Source organism: Chelonoidis abingdonii, chromosome 9 (genome assembly GCF_003597395.2).
Source record: "Chelonoidis abingdonii isolate Lonesome George chromosome 9, CheloAbing_2.0, whole genome shotgun sequence".
NCBI classification, from domain to species: domain Eukaryota; kingdom Metazoa; phylum Chordata; order Testudines; family Testudinidae; genus Chelonoidis; species Chelonoidis abingdonii.
In genome coordinates this window covers 32,797,249-32,821,188 of record NC_133777.1, presented here as the reverse complement: position 1 = coordinate 32,821,188, position 23,940 = coordinate 32,797,249, and the positions used below count along the sequence as shown (strand labels likewise).

The window sequence follows — 23,940 nt, the reverse complement described above, 5'->3', positions numbered from 1 at the left end:
TTGAACTAAAAAAGGAAACCACACCATCAACTAATTTATCTTCCTCCTCTCCAGATGAGGCAGTGATGTCCCCTCCTCCTTCTTTGACAGACAATTTTAGGTGCCTTCAGGATCTTACATATCCCTCTCAAGAAGGTGAGACACACCCACCATAAACTGCTGAACATTTTACATACACCCTCCTCCTCAAAGATCTTCCTCCTCATTGACGAGGCACTTTCGGATCCAGACAAACTCATGTGGCAAACACCAGCATCGGCCAAACCAATGTGCAAATGGGCCAACAAGAAGTATTATGTCCTCTTCTCCCACCCACCACCTAATTGCATCATGGTGAATTCGGTGAACTCCCATGGCAACTACCTCTACTCAAAACCCACCCCTTATGATAAGTATCGGAAGAGACTTGACTGGTTTGGGAGGAAGGCCTATTCTTCTGTTACTTTGCAATCTTGAGTTGCAAACTACCAAGCCTTACCGACCACATATGACTGCACAAGTTACGTGAAGCTTAACGCCTTTATCAATCACCTGAGGGAGTCAGCCTGAAACTGGTCTCTGTGTATCATACAGAAACATCACTCCAGACCGCATTAGATGCTGTGGAAACTGCAGCCTGTTCGATCTTGACAGCAGTCGTGATGCAACAAGTGTCGAGGCTACATCTTTTGAGACTGCTGAAGGAGATTCAGATGATGATCAAGGACCTCCCCTTCAAAGGCCTGAAATTATTTGTTTGTGGATAAGACCAATGCCGCACTCTGAAATACTCCACAGTCATACTTCAGTTGCTAGGGATCTATATGCCCAGACAAAAAAGGAAACTTAGTCCTCAGCCATCACAGAAGTCACGTCCACCCAATTACCCATCACAGTGCTACAGCCACAAACCATCAGGCCTCCATGTCACAGCCTTCCACCTCAAAACGCCAATTTTGATGCCACACTCTACAACACCAGCTCTCTTGACCTCTCACATCCCTTTGGATGCTGTCTGGCTCTGTTCCATCAGAACTGGGAACACAAAATTCAACAGATGGGTTTTGGAAATTATCTCCCATGGGTCTTCTGTCCACTTCACCTTTTTCCCACCCTCTCTACTCTTCTTCTCTGTCTCTCTTCAGGGATCCTTCTCACAAGAGACTATTAAGACAGGAAATAAATCACCTATCTCTATGAGCCATAGAACCTGTTCATGCACATCTGAGGCAAAGGATTTTATTCCTGATATTTCCTGATCCCCAAGAAAAAGGGAGGTTGGGGACCCATACTGGACCTTAAAGCATTGAAGAAATATGTGAAGGCTCAAAAAATTCTAGATGGTCACACTACCAGTGATTATTCCATCTGTAGAATAAGGAGATTGGTTCTCAGCTCTCAACCTTCAGGATGCCTATTTCCACATATTGATTCTATCATCTCCCAGACAATTCCTCTGGCTTACCCTCGGTCAGGATCATTACCACTATAGAGTACCCCTTTTGGCCTTTGTTGGCTCCCAGAGTATTCGTCACAGAAGCAGCTCACCTATGCACCTTGGGGATCATGATCTACCCATACTTGGATGACTGTCTCTTCAAGGCCCGCTCCTTCAAGACACCCTATGGCCCACCCACAGGACAGTGGGGTTATTCATGAAGCTAGGGCTACAAATCAACATCAAAAAGTCAACCTTAACTCTGGTACAGTACTTGGAGTTTATAGGGGCCGATCTCAGTCCACTGCATGTGAGCGTGCTCCTCTCACAACATGGCTTTCACAGCCTGTCAATGCTCATAGAGACAGTTCAAACTAGTCCACAAACATCAGCCAGACATTGCCTCCAGCTTCTAGGATACATGGCAGCTGGCATGTTTGTAATATATCATGCCAGACTTCACACGTGATGTCTGTGGACAGGGTTCAATTCAGTTTACAGGTGAAACAGACAGCTTAGACAAACCTCACTCGATGCCTTCCGGGGTCAAACGCTTCCTGGATTGGGGGAAAGACTCAACAAATGTTTGCATTGGTGTTCATGCAAAGTTCACACAACTTTCAATCCCAACATTACTTCTCACTGCAGCTGCATCCCTCATATGTTGGGATGCATGTCTCAACAACCTCACAACTCAGCAAGTGGTCGTCCACGGAGGCAACTCTCCACATCAATCTCCTAACACTTGCTTTCACTTTCTTTCACTGATCAGAGGTACAGACATGAAGGTCATGACAGACAACATCGTGTGCATATACTATCTACATTGTCAGGGTGGTGCCAGATTGGCTTCCCTGTGTGCAGAAGCGCTAAAGCTCTGGAACTGGTGTATCTGCCACAATGTTCTAATATCAGCAGCTTGCCTATCTCCCAGGAATGCAGAATGCAACAGCGGACACTCTGAGTCACAAGTTCTCACATGACCACAAATGGGAACTGAACCTCGCAGTACTCCACAGCATATTCTATCAATGGGAGACACCGACAATAGACTTGTTTGCTACTTAACTGAACAGGAAGTGCCCACACTGCTGCTTCAGGATTGGCCTTAGAAAGCACTTGTTATGGGATGCTCTCCTTCTTCCATGGGACAAGGACCTTCTATATGCCTTTTCTCCATTCCCTCTGCTGTTGAAAGTCCTGTTAAAAATAAAAAGGGAAAAAGCAAATGTCGTCCTGATTGCTCCCACCTGAGTGAGACAAACATGATACCTGTACCTGTCACAGCTTGCAGTGTGTCCACCAGTCTCTCTTCAACCCACTCCTTATCTCCTCTCACAAAACGAAGGATACATTCTCCATCCCAACATGCAGATATCCTAGCTCAAGGCTCGGCTTCTTCATGGTACCAACACACAGAATGCGGCTGGCCCATGGCGGTACAGGAAGTGCAGCTACAGAGTAGAAAATCAACTGCCTATCATACTTGCCTGCAGAAGCAAACTAGGTTTCAGATTTGGGCAATTCCAGACAAATTACCCTGGCATCTTCTACCCTTCCCATGGTGTGTGTTGACCTCAAAAGGTCAGGCCAATCAGTCCCTGAGTTCACAGTGATTTTCTCTTAACAAGTAGAGGGATATTCAGTTTTCTCTCACCCAACTACAAAAAGATTCCTCAAGGACATAGTGAACCTCATTCCCCAACCCAGACATCCCACTGCAATGTGGGACATAAATCTAGTTTTAAAGAGTCTCACTAGATCGTGCTTTTGAGCCTATGGTCACTTGTTCACTCACATACCTGTCAATGAAGACAGCATTTCTGGTAGCCTTCACCTCGGCAAGGAGAACAGGAGAAATAGTGGCACTAATGGTGCACCACTCTTTTTTTAATAATATTCTTTAAAAATTAGGTTACTCTTTGGCCCTATCCAAAGTTCATCCTCTGGGTGACCTTGTCTTTTCACATGAACCAACTGATTCACCTTCTGACCTTTTATATGCCACAGTGAGGCTATACGGCGCATGCTAGATGTTAGGAGAGCTCTGGCCTTTTACCTGGACAGGATGAAGGCCTTTTGGAAATCTCCTAAGCTTTTCCTTTCCATTGCATAAAGGTCTAAAGACACAGCAATATCAGCCCAAAGACTCTCTCCAAATGGGTCTCAAACTTGTATAAAACACTCCTGTAATGTTTGCGATGTGGTACCTCCATCTGGAATCCACACACACTCCATGAGATTGGTTTCCGACTTGGTTGCCTGCCTCAAGAATGTCCCTGTCTTGGAAATCTGCAGAGCAATGACTTGGGCATCTTCTCATACGTTCGCGGAACACTTGCGATTACTGGAGACTGTTTCTGACACCATCTTCAGCTTCGTAAGACTATCATCCATAACAAACTAGACTCCGAAGCCCCAACCTCCCATTGGGGATACTGGTCAGGAGTCACCTACAGTGCAGCACCCATAGAACACTACTCAAGAAGAGAAAGTTACTCACCTTGTGCAATAACGATGGGTCTTCAAGATGTGTCCGTATGGGTGCTGAACAACCCTCCCTCCTCCCCTCTACTTCAGAATAGAGAAGGACCTGAAGGTTCACCCGTGCAGTGCTAATTAGCCTCGAGGCAGAGCACAGAGGGAGGGGGATAGAGAGTATACGCAGGCTGAACAGAGACTGGTACCAAAGGTCTCTGATTAAAAGTACAGGGACACATACACTCCTATAATGGAGCACCCACAGTTGGGATGGGACATCTCGAAGAACCATCATTACTGCACAAGGTAAGTAACTTTCTCTTCTGGCCTCTTTAATAACTAACCTGGTTAGATTCCTGCTTCAGCAACAGCAGCTGCAGTAACAGTGTAGTGTAGCCACATAGGAGGGAGGTTGGGAAAGCAAAAACATACTTGTTCCATTCTTCCAGACCAAGTGAAATATTCTAACTGGGATTCTGCTTTATACCTCAGTCCTGCAGACTTTTCTTTTGTCATTTGGAATCCGGCTGTTTCATTCCTTTATTGCAACAAGATCTTCAATTTGTCTTTCCACTGACTGTTTTTGAAATGTCTACAGAATGCGGGGGGAGGCAGATATACCAGAAAAAGACAAACACAATTCAAAAGGGCACTTATTTAAAAATGAAGGCTGGGAATATCAGTGGGGTCGAAAGGAGCTAGGTGGTTATCATTGGCCTCTCTAAAGCTCCCTGCAAATCCCAGCCAAAAAGGAAAATGTGATTATAAAAGCACAGATGGTGGGGGGAGGGGAAGACTCAGGGCTGATGTAACTGGCAGGAACAACAAAGTATAAGAAAATGGAAAAAATGTTTGACATTGGTTTGAAAAAGTCTTATGAAATGCTAGCATGTGACCAGGGGCTCTTTAGTCCCCTTAGTTATATGTAAGGGACAAGAAGAGAGGGTCCATGCTCTGCCTTAGAGGTCTCCTGTGCCTAAGAAATTGCATTTGACAGGTCTCAGTGAGATGTTCTGTTCCATACAATTCCATCTTTTAAAATTTCTGAATGTAGTTTCCTTCGTCGTTCATTATCATAACCATGACACACAAAAGCTTGTGCCCGTGCTCAAAGGTGACACTACAGTGTAATACTCTAGGGCAGAGGTTCTCAAATTGTGGTCCATGAGTTCCATTCAGGTGGTCCGCCGATAGTTCCCTCTAAGGTGCATTCCTGGGCAGCCTCACACAAGAGAATGAAGGGCCACCCACCTAATTAGTGGAGCTGTGCTGGCATGGTTCCACTAATTAGATGCCTGAACCCTGGAGAAGATGCACATGTAAGGTGAGGTGGTGGCCTTGGGGGGAATAAGGGATAGGTGGGAGCTGCAGCTGCTGGGGAGAGATGGCCCTTCTTCCCAGCCTCAGCTTTGTGGCTGCTATGGTGGAGGAGAGAGGGAAAGACCCCCTTCCTCCACAGCCTCAGCTCTGTGGCTGCCGTGACAGAGGAGAGAGGGCACATTCATTGCATTAGAAAGGTATGACTACTGATATTAAAATATGAGTTGTGGGCTTTTATTTGTAGAACAAAAAAATAGCACTTTTATCCAAAGCACTTTACAATAGTTAGCTACCGGTACAAACATCATTTGGAAAGATGATTAAGTGGTCCGCCGAGACCCTCAGCAATTTTCAAGTGGTCTGTGAAAAAAGAAGTTTGAGAACCCCTGTTCTAGGGGACTTGGAGACTGCTGTACTAACAGTGAGACAGGATCTGAGTTTGACTTCACATCTATCTCTGGATGGTAATCTAGATGGAAGTTCAGTGCCATGGTACTTTGCAGAGAAAGAAGAGGCATGTAGCTTAAATTTCCTCTCAGACAGAAGCAGAAGGGGTTCTTGCTGTATCTTGACTGGTGTGTGCACACATAGTCTCAGCTGTACTGACTTCAACTCCTTATTCCTTAAAGCATCACAACTGCAAAGGGCACTATATGAAACCAACTCACTTTGTTCTGTTTTTTAATTTGATTTGGTCTGTTATCTCCCCCACACAGAGAACACTGCTCCCTAGGCCATCGGGAAATCCGTCCCAGCATGTCTGCTCCTTCTCCATTTTATCCAACTCTTCCATAACAGGTGCGTCTGCCCTTTCTGCGGTACAGAATGAAGATCTATAGTGGGGAAATATTAAGTTCTGAGCTGATGCTGCGTTGGGATGAATCGGAAAGGCTCTCTTACCACTGTATGTGTTGAGGAGTAAGGGAATAATCTTTAAAAGGGGAGGGGGAAAAAGTCCTTTCAAAACCACAACCATTCACCAGTTTAGATGAGTTATGGGGTGACAAGCTTCTGCTTCTTGATGATTTTTACATAGCTTGTAAAAATTTCTCCTCAGTGTCTCTCCTTCTTTCCTAACCCCAGTTCCATGAAATTCTATATAAAAAAAACAGAATTTGTAGGTGAAAGTACTGAGCCAGGAATTCTTTTCCTTAGAGAGTAGTCGTACTCAACTTTATGCTAGGCTTTGTCTAGTGTCAGAATGTAGTGTGAATTTCATATGGTGAAATAGATTCACTGACCAATATTTTGTCTGCCATTTGGCCTTTCCCTCTGTCTTTTCATGAATATAGCACTGACACCAGTTAATCTGCATCCCACCGTGGATCTCAAAATTAGCATTAGAACCTCAAGGTTATTTTAATTGGAAATAATGGCATGCAGCTGTGGGTGCATGCAATATTGCCATTGCCTTGCCTGGCAGTGAACTGCTGGTTAGCTTGTGCTGCTACTATTTGAAGTCTTAATTTCATCACTGTTTTCAGTGTCAGCTTAGTTTGGAAGGTGTGTAGAATTCCCTCTGCCTCTTGATTGTTAATGTTGCTCCCATTTAACTGTTGTGTTTTGGTTTAAGGAATATGTTCAGTTTTGGCTCCTTCTGAGACTTAATTCTTCACTCTTTAGGGAGAGGTTCATTTCGGCCAATCCAGTCTTCACTGACTAAAGCTGCAGTTTCTCGACCCATTGTGCCCAAGGTTCTTCCAACACAAGCTACCAATCACCTGTCCAGTAAGTCTCTCCTCATAAAAGTGGCATATTTTGATTTCCTGCCTCCAGGTACAAATCCTTGGTGCCTTTAAAATGTGTTGCTTGCTTTTATATATACTTTGCTGTACATAAAAACAGTTTGCACCACAATAGGTGTGAAGAGATTTGCTGTAGGGAAGGAGAGTGGGCAATGATGACAAACTCCAAACTAGTATCATATACCATGCTCGTATCCTCGCACTTGGCATATGGACGAATGGATGTATCTATGGCTCTGCACCAGACCCAGCATCATGGATGCCCTGTTCTCTGGGGAAAGTTAGAATACAGACTTTGTGGTTCAGGTTCAGCTCTGCATATGTATGTTAACATTTTGTTCTAAGCCTTAATAGTTTATTCACCAAGACAAGATTTGGAATACTGGGTATGGAGGGGACCTCACCAATCCCTCCTTTTCTACCCTGCCCCATAACAAAAGAACACGCCCCTTAATTAAATGAACTGGTAGTGAGAACATGTAACCAGGGATCCTATTTCATATTGTGTGCAGTTGGCCTGGGGAATTCTCTGCCACAGAAAGAGACAGTTAAATGTTGCAAGTAAGTGCGTTGTGAAAGAGCTGCATAAGCTTAAGTTTCCTAAATGCTGTGTCCTGTGCAAGTTAAAGTGCAGAGCACAACTTTATGCTTCAGAGAATAAGCTGATCAGCTAATATGGAGAAATCTTCCTCCCTCATGCAGAATAACACAGCTGACCAAGTTCATTATGGGTTTTTCCGCCATTAAATACCAAGCCTAGGCTGCAGCCAGAAGCAAGGTACTAGATGAGACTGTTATGTTGATTTTATAGCACCTCTCTCAAACTATAGGCACTTCCCAGAAATTACACAACCAACTGCATTACAGTACTGCAAAATTTAAAATCAGGTGGACAAACAGCATATCTGACATGTAAATACTACTAGGAACATTTGTGGAGAAAAATAGGGTTACCTCTTTTAAACTCCACTGAAATGCAGTACAATGGGAGTGCCTTAATGGGACGGAGTGGAAAAATGATAAATATTTTGCTAAAAATGAGGCACCTCCTAAATATGGACAACCAGCATGTCTGCAGGATCTGAACTAATATGACCACTTCTGCATCTCTGTGCTTATGTTAAGATTTAGCTACATGGCCTGCCTGATTCAATTCCTCCACAAAAATATTTATAGGAGAGATGGACAGTCAATGAAAGAAAAGATCTCTAATATCTTTTCTCTCTATTTTACTAAAGGTGCTATTGACTTGGCAGCTAAAAGTGCTGGTATTATCCCTGGCAGCCCCTTGCCTGTCCTGGATTCTGAGGGCTTGTCAGGTGTTTCTCCTCTGTCACCAGACAGTGTGACTGCAGTGGTCACGGGGCAGGAGTTGGCCGAGGCAGATCAGAACGGAGGCTCCATCGGCGCAGTAGGGGTCAGTATCTCTTGAATAGGCTTGTCAAAGCATTCATCTTCTCTTTTGTTTTGTGTAAAAAGCCGGCCCCATATTAATTGTGACTCTGTGGTCAACTTCCTCTTGAGGCTTGTTGGATGGATGCATTTTTCAGAGCAAGCCTAGCCCAGGACGGAGTGGGTTGGTAGGTGTGTGGTGTTCAGGACCTGGTGGGGAGAATCTAGGGAAACGGGCACTGCTGTTTGAAAATAGGTTTCCATGCTGTAGTCAGTCTTACAGCCATGCAATTTCAATCTGCGCTTCAGAAATCTGAAACCAAAAGGCAAGGCACCATTTGAGAAAGATGCATTGAGTAAGGAATTGTGGGCACAACAAGAGAGTGCTAGTAGTGAGCAGCTTTCTTCTACCGGGACTAAATATTCACAGGGGTCTCCAAGTGCCTGCGTTCTGGTTCCAGCTGCATCCTCTTTCAGGAGATCACTTTATAAGTGGGAGTTGTGATGGCCCTTAGTGTTTCCCTTATCCATACCTAGAACAGGTGTCAGTGTTTGCCACCATCCCAGGGAGGTAGTGGAGAGAGCAGTATCCCTGAGATCCCATCTTAGAAAAGAGGATAAGGGGGGAAATTATGATCATGCTTGCCACATGTGCTTATCTCTTGTAGCTCCTGCTCAGTTTGCTATAGTTGGTGTAGAAGTGTGACTCATGTAGTCCTTTTTGTACTTCTAGGGTTCGAACAGTAGGTGTCGGGTTCCTTTCATTAACCTACCCACACAGCAAGAGCAGGAGACAGTCCCTGATGGATTCCAGGTACAGTATGAGCTGATCAAATAGCAGCTGCATGAAGTTTATAGTAGTGATGTTCTTCACACAAGCATTATTTAGGGACTCATATTCCAGTGCCCCATCTTCTAACCATTCTTGTAGAAATACTCTGCAGATCATGTGGCTCTTCCTACAGCCATCAGGGTAATTGTTCTCTGTTACTGTGCTGGAAGGGAAGTCTCGCACGTTGCTGTGAACAGCTGTTTATGTTGTGATTTTATACTACTCAGAGCAGAAGAGCAGAGTGAAACTGACAAGTTCTGATCTCTGAAACCGATCTTGTTTAATGCTGTACTTGTGCATTGACTGGTACAGTGGAGGCGTTTAGCAAAGCAAAGAAGTACCTTTATACTGCACCATTCTATTTTAAACATTGTCTGAAGGGAAAGTAGACCCCAGGAACTGAAATAAGTATTACTCCTGGGGGACTTCTGTGCCAAAAAATTAAAGTCTGTGCACAATAAAAAAAATTCTGCATATTTTATTTGCCAAAATAACATAATATTATCAAACTAGTTTCAGTTATTTTGGTAATTTATTTCAAAATACCTGTCAGCGAGTATGTCTGTAAAAAAAAAACAAAAAAAATTCCCCCAGCGAGTAGAGAGTTAAAGAAACCCCTACAACAACTTAGTTCCTGTTTCTCTGTTATGTTTTCATTGTGTCTCAGTGTGGGTGTGTCACATGTACCAAGCGGGCACATCTGGAGTGGGGGGGACTTTGCCCCTCTGGTCTCAGATACCCACACCCCCTACTCCCAGAGCCCAGCCATGGGGCACCCCCTACCTACCAGAGCCCAAGAATCCAGAGAGAGAAACAGCCTGATGCTGGGTGTCAGGCTCATATGGATTTCCTGCATGCTGCCTCCTTCCTTCAGGACATGCTGGCTGTCCTGTATTTGTGAGCTGGAGAGACATGTTCTGCTGGGTCCAGCAGCCACTAGTGACAGCCAGCAGCTCTGCAGCATCAATTCTGTGGAGGGCAGGGAATGAAATTCTGCATAGAACATTAATTCTGTGCAAATTCTGCATTGTGCAGTGATGCAGAATTCACCCAGAAGTAAAGTATGCATTCTGGCAGTGCTGTCACTGTATCACTGCAGGAGGAACATTATGCAATAGGTAATCTTGATGACAGTAATAGTTGCATAGCCAATATCTTCCTAAGAGAAACACTTTGCTTTGTATCTAGCTCATGGCTAATTATAGAAGCAAAGATTGTTTGATGGATGTTAATTTTATAACCTCAGACCAGTGTGGTGGCTAATGCAACTTCAAATGTGTTGTTGAGACACTCTTCAAGGACATATATGTGAGCACTTAATGGTGAAACTCCAGTTATTTTAGTGGAAGAAGGTGTAGGGATAACTTTTTTGGAGTGGAATCTGCTGGCTACAGAAGTCCTCCAGATGTATATACTGGTGGTGGTGTGTAAAGGGATTGTAAATCGGGAAGGATTTCTACTTGAAATTCAGGGAGTGTGGTCTTTATTTTCCCACTTGTTAGGCCATGCAGTATTCCACATGCTTATAGTACTGAAGTGATCATCCCCTGTGGGTGTAGCGTTACTAAGGGGAAAGCCATTCTCGGACACTGGGTCTAGTCAAGAAAAATAAGTCTTATTAAATCATAGGTGATTTCCAAGCAACTGCATATTTCTCAGCTGACAAAAGCTTGATTCAATATTCAGCTGTTAAGAATGGTCTTGTAGTATAATGGGACTCCTACAACTGAAACCAGTGGGAGAGTTAATAAGAGAAGGTTTTGGAAATGCTCTAGTTAAAATCAATTGCATTTGGGTGTGATGCAAAACCCAACTTTTGTCAAGCTGTTGAGGAGGGTATGGGCTGAGTAGTGGGATGAGTATGCTTGTGGGCTGTCCTTTGTATGGTTTTATGTTTTTGGTAGGTGTCCAGAGCATAGAACCTATAGATCTCTTATTCTTGGTATGAAAAAAATATTTCATCAGGTAATTGGACTGGTGGAATAAAGTATGCTAAGAGTCTATTCTGCTTGATTTTTATTCTGCTTCTTTTGCATCTAGCTTTTCTTCTCTTTCAACCCAATGCTCAGGATCTCTGCAACACATGATCTGTCTGTTGTAACTTTTAGAAGTGTCCAAGTCCTATGCAAACTAGTGACTCATTCATTCTGTGACTCTTACAGCAGGACACATCAGTCCTTTCTCTGTCAGAACTGTCCAAGACCCCTCTCCAGAATGGTCTCTCCACTCCTCCGCTTCCTCCATCACAAACCTCCAGTACCCATCTGTGTCCTCCCAATGTCTCTGCTCTGCTGGATATCTCTCTTCCTGGACCACCTGAAGATGTGCTTTCTCAGGGAGAACCTGCCACTCAAATAAGCGACTCTATCATCGAAATCGCTATCAGCTCTGGTCAATACAGTAAGACTAGTAATGAGAATGCCTTCTCTTGACTTAGAGTTAGAAAAATGCTATTCACTGCAGGATGTTCTAAATATCAGAAAAACCCTTATTAGGCGACATCATCATGGATTTAATGATATCCTTTGAGAAGTTAAATTGTGTAGTTCCGCTTTTTCTTAACAAGTCTGACTGTGCATTTTAAATTAATGTATATTTAAGTTGTTGCTGGCCTAGCAGAGAGCTTTGGTAGCTCTGTGAACTTACTGAACAGCTCTGCAGCAGTGTCCTCCATAGCTTACTAAAATAGTAAGGACCAAAATCTTCTCTCTGATCTCCCTGTGGGTTACCTATTGATTTCAGTGGTAACCCTGTAGACACACATGAGGAGGGAATATGGCTCCTTACATATTCCTTAAGTGAATTAGGCAGCCTTTTGACCAGTGATACCATGGGTCTTCATAAGAAATTATTTTTTTAACTTAGGCCATGTCTACACTTACAAGCTTACAGCGACACAGGTACAGCTGTGCCATTGTAAGAGCACTACTGTAGCTTCATTATGCCGACGGGAGAGAGCTCTCCAATCAACATAATAAAACCAGCTTAATGAGCAGCGGTAGCTATGTTGGCAGGAGAGCGTCTCCCGCCAACAGAGTGCGATGCACAAACGCGTTTATGCCAGCAAAACTTATGACACTCTGAGGTGTGTTTTTTCACACCCCTGAGCGACAAAAGTTTTGCCAACATTGGTGCTAGTTTAGACATGGCCTAAGTATTATCATCCTGTCCTTCATTTAACCCTGCAGAGACATGGCCTTGGTGGTCTTATACCGTGACTTTCATATGTAAGCGATTACTTAAAAGTAATAAATATGCAAACGACTGGAACATTTATCCCCATTTCACAGATAGGGAAAACTGAGACAGAGGTTAAAGTGAACTTCTGCTCTAAAATATTACTCTGTAAAAATACAGAGTATTGAAACAGTGTTTTATGTTAGACAAACACATGTCGGGAATGGTCTAGTTATTACTAGCCCTGACTTGAGGGCAGGGGACTGGATTTGATACCCTTTCGAGGTCCCTTTCATCATGCACGTCTATGTTTGTATGTCAGTATTTCCAGGTAAAATTTGCTCAGTTTACCAGGAAAAATGTGTTTTAAATTCAGGTCTGCAAATTCACATTGAGAGCTGAGACTCAAAGTGGGTTCTTTACTTCTCCTGCATCTTCATCGGTAATAAAGGTCAATGGGGTTGCATAGTTTGACCTACATCATATTTAGTATCTTTGAGGTTACAGAAGAAGGAAAGAGCCATTTCCAGGGTGACTTTGTAGGACTGACATTTAAAAAATCCTTTTACTGGTCAGCTGAGCAAAGTTGATGTAGAAATGTTGATGTAAACGAACATAGAGCCCCATCACATCACCTTTTGTCATTTAAAATGCTATATTAATTTGAGTTGCCCAAGACCCCACAAAAAGTCAATGTCAGAGCCGGAAACTCAAATTTTGGATATCGCGGATACCAGAAGTATTATGAGTTGGGTTGTAAGGAGCTGGATAGTATAACTGATCTAGTAAATTATCTACAAATCTGGGATTAACTCTGCTTGTTCAGATTTGCAGTTCACCTTTAAAGTGTTGCATTAGATTGAATAATTGTATTGTTTCTCATTTGTGAACGTGCATTACAGTGTATGCTTCTAAAAACAATATTCTTTACACACACAAATGTTGACATCAATTTTTAAAAATTTACATCTTGGGGAATTTTTCAAAAAAGAATTGTGGATCTGAATTCTGAGCAACTTGGTGTTCTTTTCCAGATGTCAGGCTATCCCAGTTGCACATCAGAACCCTTCCCTGTTGGGTATGCAGGAGTGGGTTAGGTCTCATTTACCTGGCAGTCAATAAGGGCCTAAACCTCTTCATCTACTAGCAGAGAACCTATAGAGAGACCCAACACCCAATTGATACAGCATCAAATGATCTTTCACACTATGGTGATTTTGTGCCACTTACCCAGTTGACCAACTGTCCTCTAAAGGTTCTGTATTTTCAGTTTGCTTATAGTTTCTTTAAATGAGTGTGGACAGTAGCATCCATCTTATTTCCTTTTCCCACAGAAATCTTGACACATCTGGTCCAATTAGGACTGAGCTAAATTGGGCCTTTCAGATCCCCACCTTCCACTATCACACTCCTTCCTTGGGAAATTTCACTGCACCATAGCTAAATTATTTCGTCAACCAGTCAATATCCTTAAGATGAGTTGGTTTAGGACTAAATCCAGTTCCCCTTACTCCACTAAGTAGTGCCATTGTAGTTCAGAATAGCTTGGTCTTGGCTGATTCTCTGTACAATGGCACTACTACTAAGAGTATTATGCAGTGCCTTGCTTCCAGTTGCCTGAAAATGTGTTGAACACCCCAAAGTACTTGAAGTTGTCCTGGTAGCTTTATGGAATTGACTCAGTCATTGATTCTTTGCATTGCCTTACAGATGAAGGTGTTTCCCTCTCCCCTGCAAAACTGAATGGCAGTGACAGCTCCAAAAGTCTTCCATCCCCCTCCAGCAGTCCTCAGCAGAACTGGATTGCTTCTCCGAGCCATGATCCACAGTGGTACCCCAACGACTCTACTGATTCATCTCTCAGCAGCCTATTTTGTGAGTGTCAATACACAGAGAACTATGATGGAGAAATGGTCCTATTTTTTCTAAAGAGCTTCTCTTCACCCAGCCCCAGTCCCTTGACTTGGAGGGAGTCCCTGGAAGAGAGTAAACTCAGCAGGACATTGGAAGACTTTGTCCCTTCCTCTCTAACTGGAATTGTTACCCCTAGATGGACTTAATTTCATTCAGCCCAGATTTGGAAGTCTGCTGCTGAAATAGAAGTTGCTCAGCAGGCACGGGGCAACAGCATATACCTTGGAGCGAGTAACTGAGACCTTTTTGTAGTCTGCCAGGTTTTGCAAGTCAGACTCAAAATGTTTCAACCTAAAAGATGAGTGTTCTGCTAAAACAGCAAAATGATGCCACCAGCTCTTCTGTTTGGAACTTGTAGGTTTCATTGTATGCATGGTGCGTAATTCTGAGGAGGTGAGAGAATTGTTTTTTCTGAGTTAGCTCAAAAAGTGAATAGCTGTATGGCTAGTGACTCCAGTGTAATGTGTGTTTATCTCCTTTGGGCAAAGGTGATTAGTTGATCCATTTGGCAGCCTGTTGGTAGTGCTCATGCTAATAATTTCTTATTCTGAGAAGGTAGAGGAGAGAAAGGGCTTTAGATCTCCTTTGTGCTAGGTTTCCATGTACCTCTCCTCCTCCTCCTCCTCCTCCTCCTCCTCCTCCAAATGTACAAGTTTAGTACACTGACTTGCTGCTAAACAACAAAGTAAAAGAAGCAGTAAGAGGCATCCTTTAAAAAGCGGAAGTTAAATACTAGTGAGGAAAATAGAAAGGAGCATAAACACTGGCAAATGAAGTGTAAAAATACAATTAGGAAGGCCAAAAAAGAATTTGAGGAACAGTTAGCCAAAGACTCAAAAAGTAGTAATAATAATAAAAAAAAAAAAATTCAGTACATCAGAAGCAGGAAGCCTCCTAAACAACCAGTGGGGCTCTGGACAGTCGAGGTGTTAAAAGAGCACTAAAGGGAGATAAGGCCATTGCGGAGAAACTAAATGAATTATTTGCATCAGTCTTCACGGCTGAGGATGTGAGGGAGATTCCCAAACCTGAGCTATCCTTTTTAGGTTGACAGCATCTGAGGAAACTTGCTCCACATTGAGGTTCCTTAGAGGAGTTTTGAACAATTGATAAAATTAAACACAGCAATATGTCATCAGGACCACATGGTATCACCCAAGAGTCTCTTGAAGGAACTCAAATGTGAAATTGCAGAACTACTAACTGTAGTCTGTAACCTATCATTTAAATCAGCTTCTAGTTTACCAGATGACTTGAGGATAGCTATGTAACCGCCAAATTTTTAAAAAGGGCTTCAGAGGTGATCCCGGCAGTTATAGACTTCAGTACCCTTGGCAAACTTGGTAATACTATAATAAAGAACAATATTATCAGACATATAAATGAACATAATTTGTTGAGGAAGAGTCAACATGTTTAGTAAAGGGAAATCCATCCCTCACCAATCTACAGAATTCTTTGAGGGGGTCAACAAAATGTGGACCAAGGGGATCCAGTGATATAGTGTACTTACATTTTCAGAAAGCCTTTGACAAGGTCCTTCACCAAAAAGCTCTCACGCAAAGTAACCTGCCATGGTTAAAGGGAAGTTCTCTTTTAGATTGGTAACTGGTTGAAAGATAAGAAACAGAGTAGGTTATAATGGTCAGTTTTCAGAATGGAAAGAGGTAAATAGTGGTGTCGCCAAGGGGTCTGTTCTGGACCAGTCCTATTCGAACATGTTCATAAATGATTGCTGCAAAAAACGGTAAACGAGTGCAAGGTGGCAAAATTTGCAGATGATACAAAATTACTAAAGATAGTTAAACCCAGGCAGACTGCGAAGAGCTACAACAGGCGTCTCTCAAAACTGGGTGACTGGGCAACGAAATAGCAGATGAAGTTTCATGGTTGATAATCAATTTAATCACATTGGAAAGGCATAATCTCAACTATACATTATAAAATATTGAGGTCTAAGTTAGCTGTTACCACTCAAGAAAGAGATCTTGGAGTCACTGAATGTGTGTTTCAGAGAACTATCAAACAATGCTGCAGCAGCAGTCAATAAAGCAAACAGAATGCTGGGAATAATTAAGAAAGGGATAGATAATAGGACAGAAAATATCACATTGCATCTAAATAAATCCATGGTACACCCATATCTTGAATACTGTGTGCAGATGTGGTCGCCTCATCTCAAAATAGATGTATTGGAATTGGAAAAGGTTCAGAAAAGGGCAACAAAAACTATTAGGGGTATGGAATGGCTTCCATATGAGGAGAAATTAGTAAGACTTGGACTTTTTAGCTTGGAAAAGAGATGGCTAAGAGGAGATATGATTGTGAGGTCTATAAAACCATGACTGGTATAGAGAAAGTAGATAAGGAAGTGTTGTTTACTACTTCTCATAACACAAGAACTCGGGGTCACCAAATGAAATTAATTGGCAGCAGGTTTAAAACAAATAAAAGGAAGTGTTTCTTCACATAACGCACAGTCAACCTGTGGAACTCCTTGCCAGTGGATGTTGTGAAGGCCAAGACTATAACAGGGTTCAAAAAAGAACTAGATAAGTTTATGGAGGCTGGGTCCATCAATGGCTATTAGCCAGGATGGGCAGGAATTCTGGCTATTGCCAGAAGCTGGGAATGAGCAACAGGGGATAGATCACTTGATGATCACCTTTTTCTGTTCATTCCCTCTGGGGCATCTGGCACTGATCACTGTTGGAAGACAGGATACTGGGCTAGATGGACCCTTGATCTGACCCAGTAGGGCCATTCTTATGTTCTTTCTCTCTATACAGCAAGTTTCATCTCTCCCGAGAAGGGCCGGAAAATGTTGCCGACTCCTGTTGGAACTGCCAGTGGCACCTCCTTATTGGGACCCAGCCTGCTGGATGGAAACTCACGGGACTCTTTTGTGTCTCGATCTCTGGCAGATGTAGCAGAGGTAAGTGGTCAAATCACATCAGGCTGTATTTGCACTTGAAATAATTACCACTGAATGGGACTGCTTGCTTCCCTTTTTAATAGTATTGTTCATGTTACTCATATCTCCTTGGGATACTTATGGCAGATGCCAGGCTTTACATTTAACAGAGCAGAGAAACAGATTTACACAGAAGATGCAAAATGAACTGATGGTATATTCTGCATGACTTGCGTGTGGAACTTTTATGAGCAACCTTATGACTCCTGCCTCACTGGTTGGTGGAGGTCAGGTCTATTTTATACATCAACAGTTCTCAAACTTTAGCAGCCCAAGAACTCTCATTTTGATTTAAATTTTTTGGGAACCCCAAAGCCTCCCGCTCTGTCCCAGGCCCTGTGCCTACTCCATGCCTTCCCTCAAGGCCCCACCCTTTCTCTGCTTCCTTCAACCCCTTCCCCTATGCGTGCCCCATTCCTCCTCTTCCCTCCTAGTGCCTCCTGCATGCTGGGGAACAGCTATTCCGTAGCATGCAGGAGGCACTGGGAGGGAGAGAGAGGCGTTAATCAGCAGGGCTGGAGGCCTCAGGACATGATTCCAGCCCCTCCCTCAAGCACACTTCATCCCCATTCCTCCCTCTCCCTCTCAGTGCATCCTGCATGCTGCTGAACAGCTGTTCCCCAGTGTGCAGGAGGCGCTGGGAGGGAGCAGGAGGAGTTGAGGGAGGTGGGAGGAGGAGTTGATCATCGAGGCCTGACTCCAGTTTGAGAAATGCTGCTATAGATGATATGCTTTGAACTTAGCATACAGGGAGTCCATTTCCAGCTCTTCTCCATACCTTGATCCATGGAGCTGCAGCAGAACTATGCTGATTCAATATACATCGCTGGCTGTTATAACTGTGCCTCCACTCTGGACAGGGAAGTGAGGGAGTGAGCACCTTTATGCCACTGCAGCCTCCAGTCCAACTTTCTGTCAGCAAAGACTGTGCGAGATTTTGCTGGAGTGAATCAAGCCTATGTTAACTCAGAGCTCATAGCATTGTACTTGTAAAGAATTTAACTGACTCAGTGCAGTCATCTGGTTAACATTCCCTTCAAAGAGAAGGTGATATGTTAGCCGTTACTTTAGGCAAGCTGTCATGTTGTTGGGGGAGCAGCCACAACAGTTTAATAATAGTCTTAACAAAAACAGTGTTTTGAAAGGTCTGTCATCAAGGGTCCTGCAGAAGGAAGTCTTGTTTATGTACAGAACAGGTACAGTGCAGGCAGCAGTTGTGCAGGCTTCCCCATAATCACTCTGCCAATGCATCTCACTGCTGATTTGGAGGATCAGCTGTAAAGATGTGTTGGTATGTCCCATTCATTCTTAGCCTGTTGGCTAAGGTTGCCACAGACATACCAATCTGAATTTTTTTGTGAAGTGGACACTTGTCAGCTAAAATTGGACTGAGGCTACTAATTCATTTCAGAGAGGCCACTGAAGAGCCAGCAGATAACTGTTGAGCTGGGCTGCATTGGAACAGATGAATTGGAGGTGAAAATCTTGTACTTTCCTATGTGGCCCTGATCTCAGTTTGTATTATTTGGTCCCTTAGTAGTCACAGGCAAGTATTACTCTCTCTAACCCAAATGAATGAGACAAACCTCTGCTGATTTGTGGGTTTCTTTTTTCCTATCCATCTTCTAGGTGGTGGATTCCCAGCTGGCTTGCATGATGAATGAGAACAGCATCGATTACATATCTCGTTTCAATGATCTGGCCCAGGAGCTGTCAATACCTGAGCCAACTCGTAGGGAAATCCTCTTTGATGGAGGAGGAGGCGGCGGCCCCCCCATTGGAGACCTCTCACAGTGAGCATAAGAGACCAGTACGCTGGTGGAGACTGTTCAGCTTAGTAGAATTTATTGTACTGGATCTGAGAGGCAAGTTGAGGATATGCAATTAATGTCCAAATGCCATCGACCAGTGCACGCCTTTCTAGAAGAGCAGCATTGTCTTTAGAGGTCTGAAGAAGTATCTGCAAGTCCTAGAATGTGCAATACGCTGGGGAAAATGTAACGTGAAACATTACAGGGAGTGATGTGTCTGCATCAGTGATATAAGATGGTGAATAAATGAGTTTGAGGTGGTCCTGGTTTTGTACTTTTGGCATGGCCTAGGCAAGAAGCTTGGACAAGAGTATGGCTAGAAATTTCATCAACTTGAATCTTTTTCTGCATGGTGATCGACATACCATGATTTGGGATCCACACTGAAATTGAGGGGTGGAGGGAGAGGGAAATCCCTTTTTCTACTCACATCTTGAAACGTACTGTTTGGCACAATTGTCGAATCAGTCAAACTGAAGTTTCTTGCACTCTCTTGAAAGGCACCATTACCCTGTGATGCTTGTGCTGCAATTTAAAAAACGTTCTGTTTCTTCGGCTACGCCTTGTTTGTTGAACATTCCGATGGGGCAGATGCCTGCATTCTTTTGTCGAGCATGTAGTCTCCCCTAAATATTGGGGGGATCTCTGCGGATTTTTCTTGTTTTTTTTAAATCCTACCCTACATCACAGCCACCGTCCTTCTGACTGAATCTATTTGATCCTTTTAGCAAGCTGACACAGCGATTCTTTGTCGCATTGGACAGTGCAGTGGGTCTCCCCCTCCAGTGGGGTCTGTTTTCCCTGGAAGATGGTTACTTTCCAGGAGAGGAAGCACTGCAGAAAGGGGTCTTCCTGGAATCACCCTTAAAGCTTTGTCTTCATAGGTTTTTGTTTTTGTTTAGAAACCTTTATATCACTATCTTTCTCCACATAAACGCCAGATCCAGCATCTCATTGGGGATTCTTATGGGAGAGGAGATAAGAAAGAATAATGTTCATATAAAGATATAAATATTTTTTAATTAAGTTAGATTTCAGCAATCTTATCTTTCAAATGAGGAGGCAAAGTGTCAATCTCATCTTTATCTGACCTCTCCACCCTGTCGTGGCCTACCTAGATGCTCTGTGGTACCTCAGAGCATCATTTTTCACTGTAGTCCCTCCCTGGCACTGATGGGTCCAGAAGTTCCCAGCTGTTATGCAGTTCTATGATATAGTGTTTTAATGCCTGAAAGACCCAAGTCCTGCTATCAGCAGGTCCAAAGGAGTTCTAGTAACGTTACTTCCTTTACAAATCATTTTCCTTTTGCTTCTAACAGCTCAGGATACATCCTTCTCCTATTTCTTTTCCCATCACTCTTGAAAAGAATACTTTTACTGTCCCTGTTTTTAAAGCATTTATCTGCAGCCTCCAGTAAAAGGATTCCCCTTGACTATTTTAGGTAGCTCTGAAGCTCTCCAAGGAGCTCTTCCTGTATAAACCTCAAACTTTTATATACGTAGCTGTTTGCTAATTAATCAAACATAAACCCCTCTATCCTTAAGGCCATTACCAGGGCTTCATTTTCTCAACTTGCGCTATGCTCTGGATGTAGTTCTGTCTACTCCTACAAAGCATTTGACTGGGAGTCTTATTAAAATGTTGACCACAAAGCACTGATTGGGCATACGATGTTCCCTGTCACTTTACCTCCACCTAGTTAGACATTTTTTATATTGGTTGACATAGCCTTTGCATTGTGCTTCTCTAGCTTTGAGAGAATGTAACCAGTTTTCTGATGTTCATACTCTGACCCAGAACAGGTTTATTTACCTCCTTCTCTAATGGGCGGAAAGACTTGGAGGCCACTCCTTTGATTCATGCTGTAGGATGCGTTGTGTCTGGTTGCTTTGTTCTTCTCTTGGATGTTGGAACCACCTGCCCAGTTAGACACAGCATTCATACAATTGCGTATTCCCAGCAGGGACTCGGACGTGCATCACTAGCAAGCAGTGGGTCAGCACATTAAGGGGGGTGCAGATTTCATACTAATAAGCTAACTCCCTGCTTTGGCTATAGGTCACCTGGGTTCTTTCCTTTCAGAACTTGCAGTCTAAAATCCTATCACAGTTTGCAGAGTCTCTCACAGTTCTAGAACACAAACACATTTAAGGTTGCCAGCCAGATCTACACTTAGTCATGTATATTTGTTTCTGAAGGGTTCAGACTTGATAGAAACCAGAATTTCGATTAATCCCAAGAATCCCACTGTCTGAATCTTTCCAGTGATTGTTGTAGTTCAGATGTCTTTCAGTCCAGTCTTTTTCTCAAAGCACCAACTCCAGGTTTTGGCTACCCACATTAGTAATGCTGTCTATATTCTCCAGAAATACTTCTGCTAACTAACAGAGGCTTCCTAGTATAGATGTGCCTGTGAATTATTGAAACATAATGACATTTAGCACATGTAGAAGGAGAAGTGACAAGTTCTAATCAAGTGCAACAAATCTGAACCTTCAGTTGGTTTTTAGGTCTTACATTTTGAGAAGTTAGTCTTATACTGGCAAGTATATTTAGTTACTTCAACCTTCCCCCGTCCCCCGCAAAATAGATATTGATAATAGGACTGATGTCACATTGATCTTGTGAGGCATTCTTCCCCGCAGAGGGTCTAGATTATGCCAGCTCTGTTGCAAGTGAAGGGTATGACATTTCACCAGAATTTGCTTATGAGTCTATCGCCAGAATGTAGGGAGCTGTCTACAGCCCATATGCCTTGCCACAGGAAAAAAATTGTTACAGGATGAATCTCAATGTAGTGGATATTTGTAATGGCCCATGAGGCCAGCATATTTTAATGTCCTGGAATTCTCAAGGCAGAACGGAGCACTAGGTGGGGAGGCAAATATGAAGAATAGGGCAGAGCCAACTTTCAGCATCCAGAAATTCTATGATAAAAATGTGCTTAGCATCTGCCTTTTAAAAAAAATAAATAAATAAATAAAAATCTTCTTACAAACACATATTTGAACATCTTCTCCTCTCCCCATGGTCTCCATGGCCCCCTCCTTTTCTCCCCTCCTTCCTGATATTTGCAGTGCACAGAGAATACTCCCACCTGCTATATCTGGTCTCTGATTCAGGAATGTTATGATACCCTGCACATTGTTTTGCTTGGCTTTTGCTGTTACAATGCAAAGTTTCTTGTCATCGGGGAAAATTTTAAAACAAAATTTTAAATTCAGATCAATAGAGAACTTGCAGTTTTTGTGAAGTTGCTTGTAGAGACACCTTGGGAGGTACCTTTCTCTAAGAATTGGTGGATCTCTAGCAGATGCCCCATCATATGCTGGACTTCAACAGATTATACCTAGGGCTGCCGTGGGGAAAGCTAACATCTTGTTTAAAATAGAAAAATAAAAGTTTGCTATTTCAGCTCCTCCAACATGACTAAGTAACCAGAACAACTTTGGTAACCATTTCAGCTTTTTCTGAACAGATGTTCAAGTATGTTGCTAGTCATCTGCAGGCGGGATTGTTTCAGGGGAGTAATGCTTACTCTGTTATTTTCGTATCTTCATGAGGCACTTTGAGGAGGCTTGGAGGGGGGAATAGACATTGACATCCTGGCCTCTGCTTCTGATGTAAGTTTCTGTAAAGCTTGTGTTCTGACTTAAAGTTTAGATTTTTTTTTATTTTTTTTTTTTTAACCTCAGTTGTTTGACTGGCAAGCCTGTGAGTGTACATGGAATGATGTAACTGGTTTCTTTGTATTCCCCTAAAGTGGGATGTTGAAAACATGAAACTTGTCATTGTAGTTTGGGTATAAAACAATATTACCTCCTAAAGAATACATCTGCCTTTTTCTGCACGTGTGCGCTTAGTGATGGGCCACCTACCAGGGTATCAGATTCTGCTCAGCCAAACAATTCTTTTTGTCTTTCATCAGAAATCTACCCAGTATAGGAATTTTAATTGGTTTTTAAAATGGCATTGTGTAACTTTTCCTTGGCACCCTTCTTACTTATATTTCTAAATTGAAGTAAATAGCTTGGATCCAGCATAATCTACAAAGAGAGCTTGTCTACTGACTACCAATCCCGCAGTGGAAATTACTATTGCATTTTCTTTACACTCAGAAGACAGATGCATTTGTAAGGAAAGTACTGCACTTCTTTAATCTTTTCAAACCTTTAAATCTCCTGAGTTAACAGTGATTTATAAATGTTAAATAAGTGAAACCTTGGCAAGCACTACAGCAATAAGTTATCATTAGTTACTGAAACGTGATAACTGGCTTTAGAGCTTTTGGTTTGGCAGCAAAATGTATTGCTGTTTCTTTTAATAACAGTTAAGCCATATCATCTAAGGTTTTTGGCTTGTTTGAGATGTGAATTTGTTTTATAGATTATAAATATACATATATAGTGTATGTATAAAGCAGAATGCCTGTCCTTACTGATTTTTTGTACCATATTGTAAATTATATTATTTATTCTTTACCAATTTTGGAAAAAGGTGTTTTGGTTATTTAATATAATATACAAAAGCTGTTAAACTTCCTGTTTAAATTTCCAGTTCAACTTGTAAAGCTGTTTTTATTGTGCATAAATACATACTAATACTTGGTCTAACTGATGGTCAGTTGTTTGTTACATGTGCAGTTTCTGCCTTGCAATCTCTCATTAAGTTTTTAACCAGTATTTACGTGGTAGTGACTGGTGATGCTCCCATTGGAAACAATGCGATTGAGATTTGTCCTCAACATTTAAATTCTTGAGGTGAAGTGCTGGCTCCATTGAAGTGAGTGACAAAATTCCCGTTGATTAGTGGTACCAAGATTTTTCACCCCATGTGTCTAGAAGATATGGGTGAGAGAACCACTTTAAGATATTTC

General features: G+C 42.6%; 1 protein-coding gene across 6 annotated transcripts in view; it reads left to right on the top strand.

The window, feature by feature from the left end:
- CRAMP1 (cramped chromatin regulator 1) overlaps positions 1 to 23,677 on the top strand; it is a 106,258-nt gene extending 82,581 nt beyond the window's left edge. For 3 of the 6 annotated variants that reach the window (XM_032796906.2, XM_032796903.2, XM_075069346.1), the window contains exons 14-21: positions 5,935 to 6,016; positions 6,842 to 6,946; positions 8,202 to 8,380; positions 9,089 to 9,169; positions 11,350 to 11,587; positions 14,075 to 14,239; positions 17,068 to 17,213; positions 18,882 to 23,677. In XM_032796906.2, coding sequence (XP_032652797.1) covers positions 5,935 to 6,016; positions 6,842 to 6,946; positions 8,202 to 8,380; positions 9,089 to 9,169; positions 11,350 to 11,587; positions 14,075 to 14,239; positions 17,068 to 17,213; positions 18,882 to 19,049 — 1,164 coding nt within the window. In that variant the 3' untranslated portion in view covers positions 19,050 to 23,677. The remainder of the gene's footprint in view (positions 1 to 5,934; positions 6,017 to 6,841; positions 6,947 to 8,201; positions 8,381 to 9,088; positions 9,170 to 11,349; positions 11,588 to 14,074; positions 14,240 to 17,067; positions 17,214 to 18,881) is intronic. The other 3 variants (XM_075069345.1, XM_032796904.2, XM_032796905.2) reach the window with 3 other exon arrangements.
- The last annotated feature ends 263 nt before the right edge of the window (positions 23,678 to 23,940 follow it).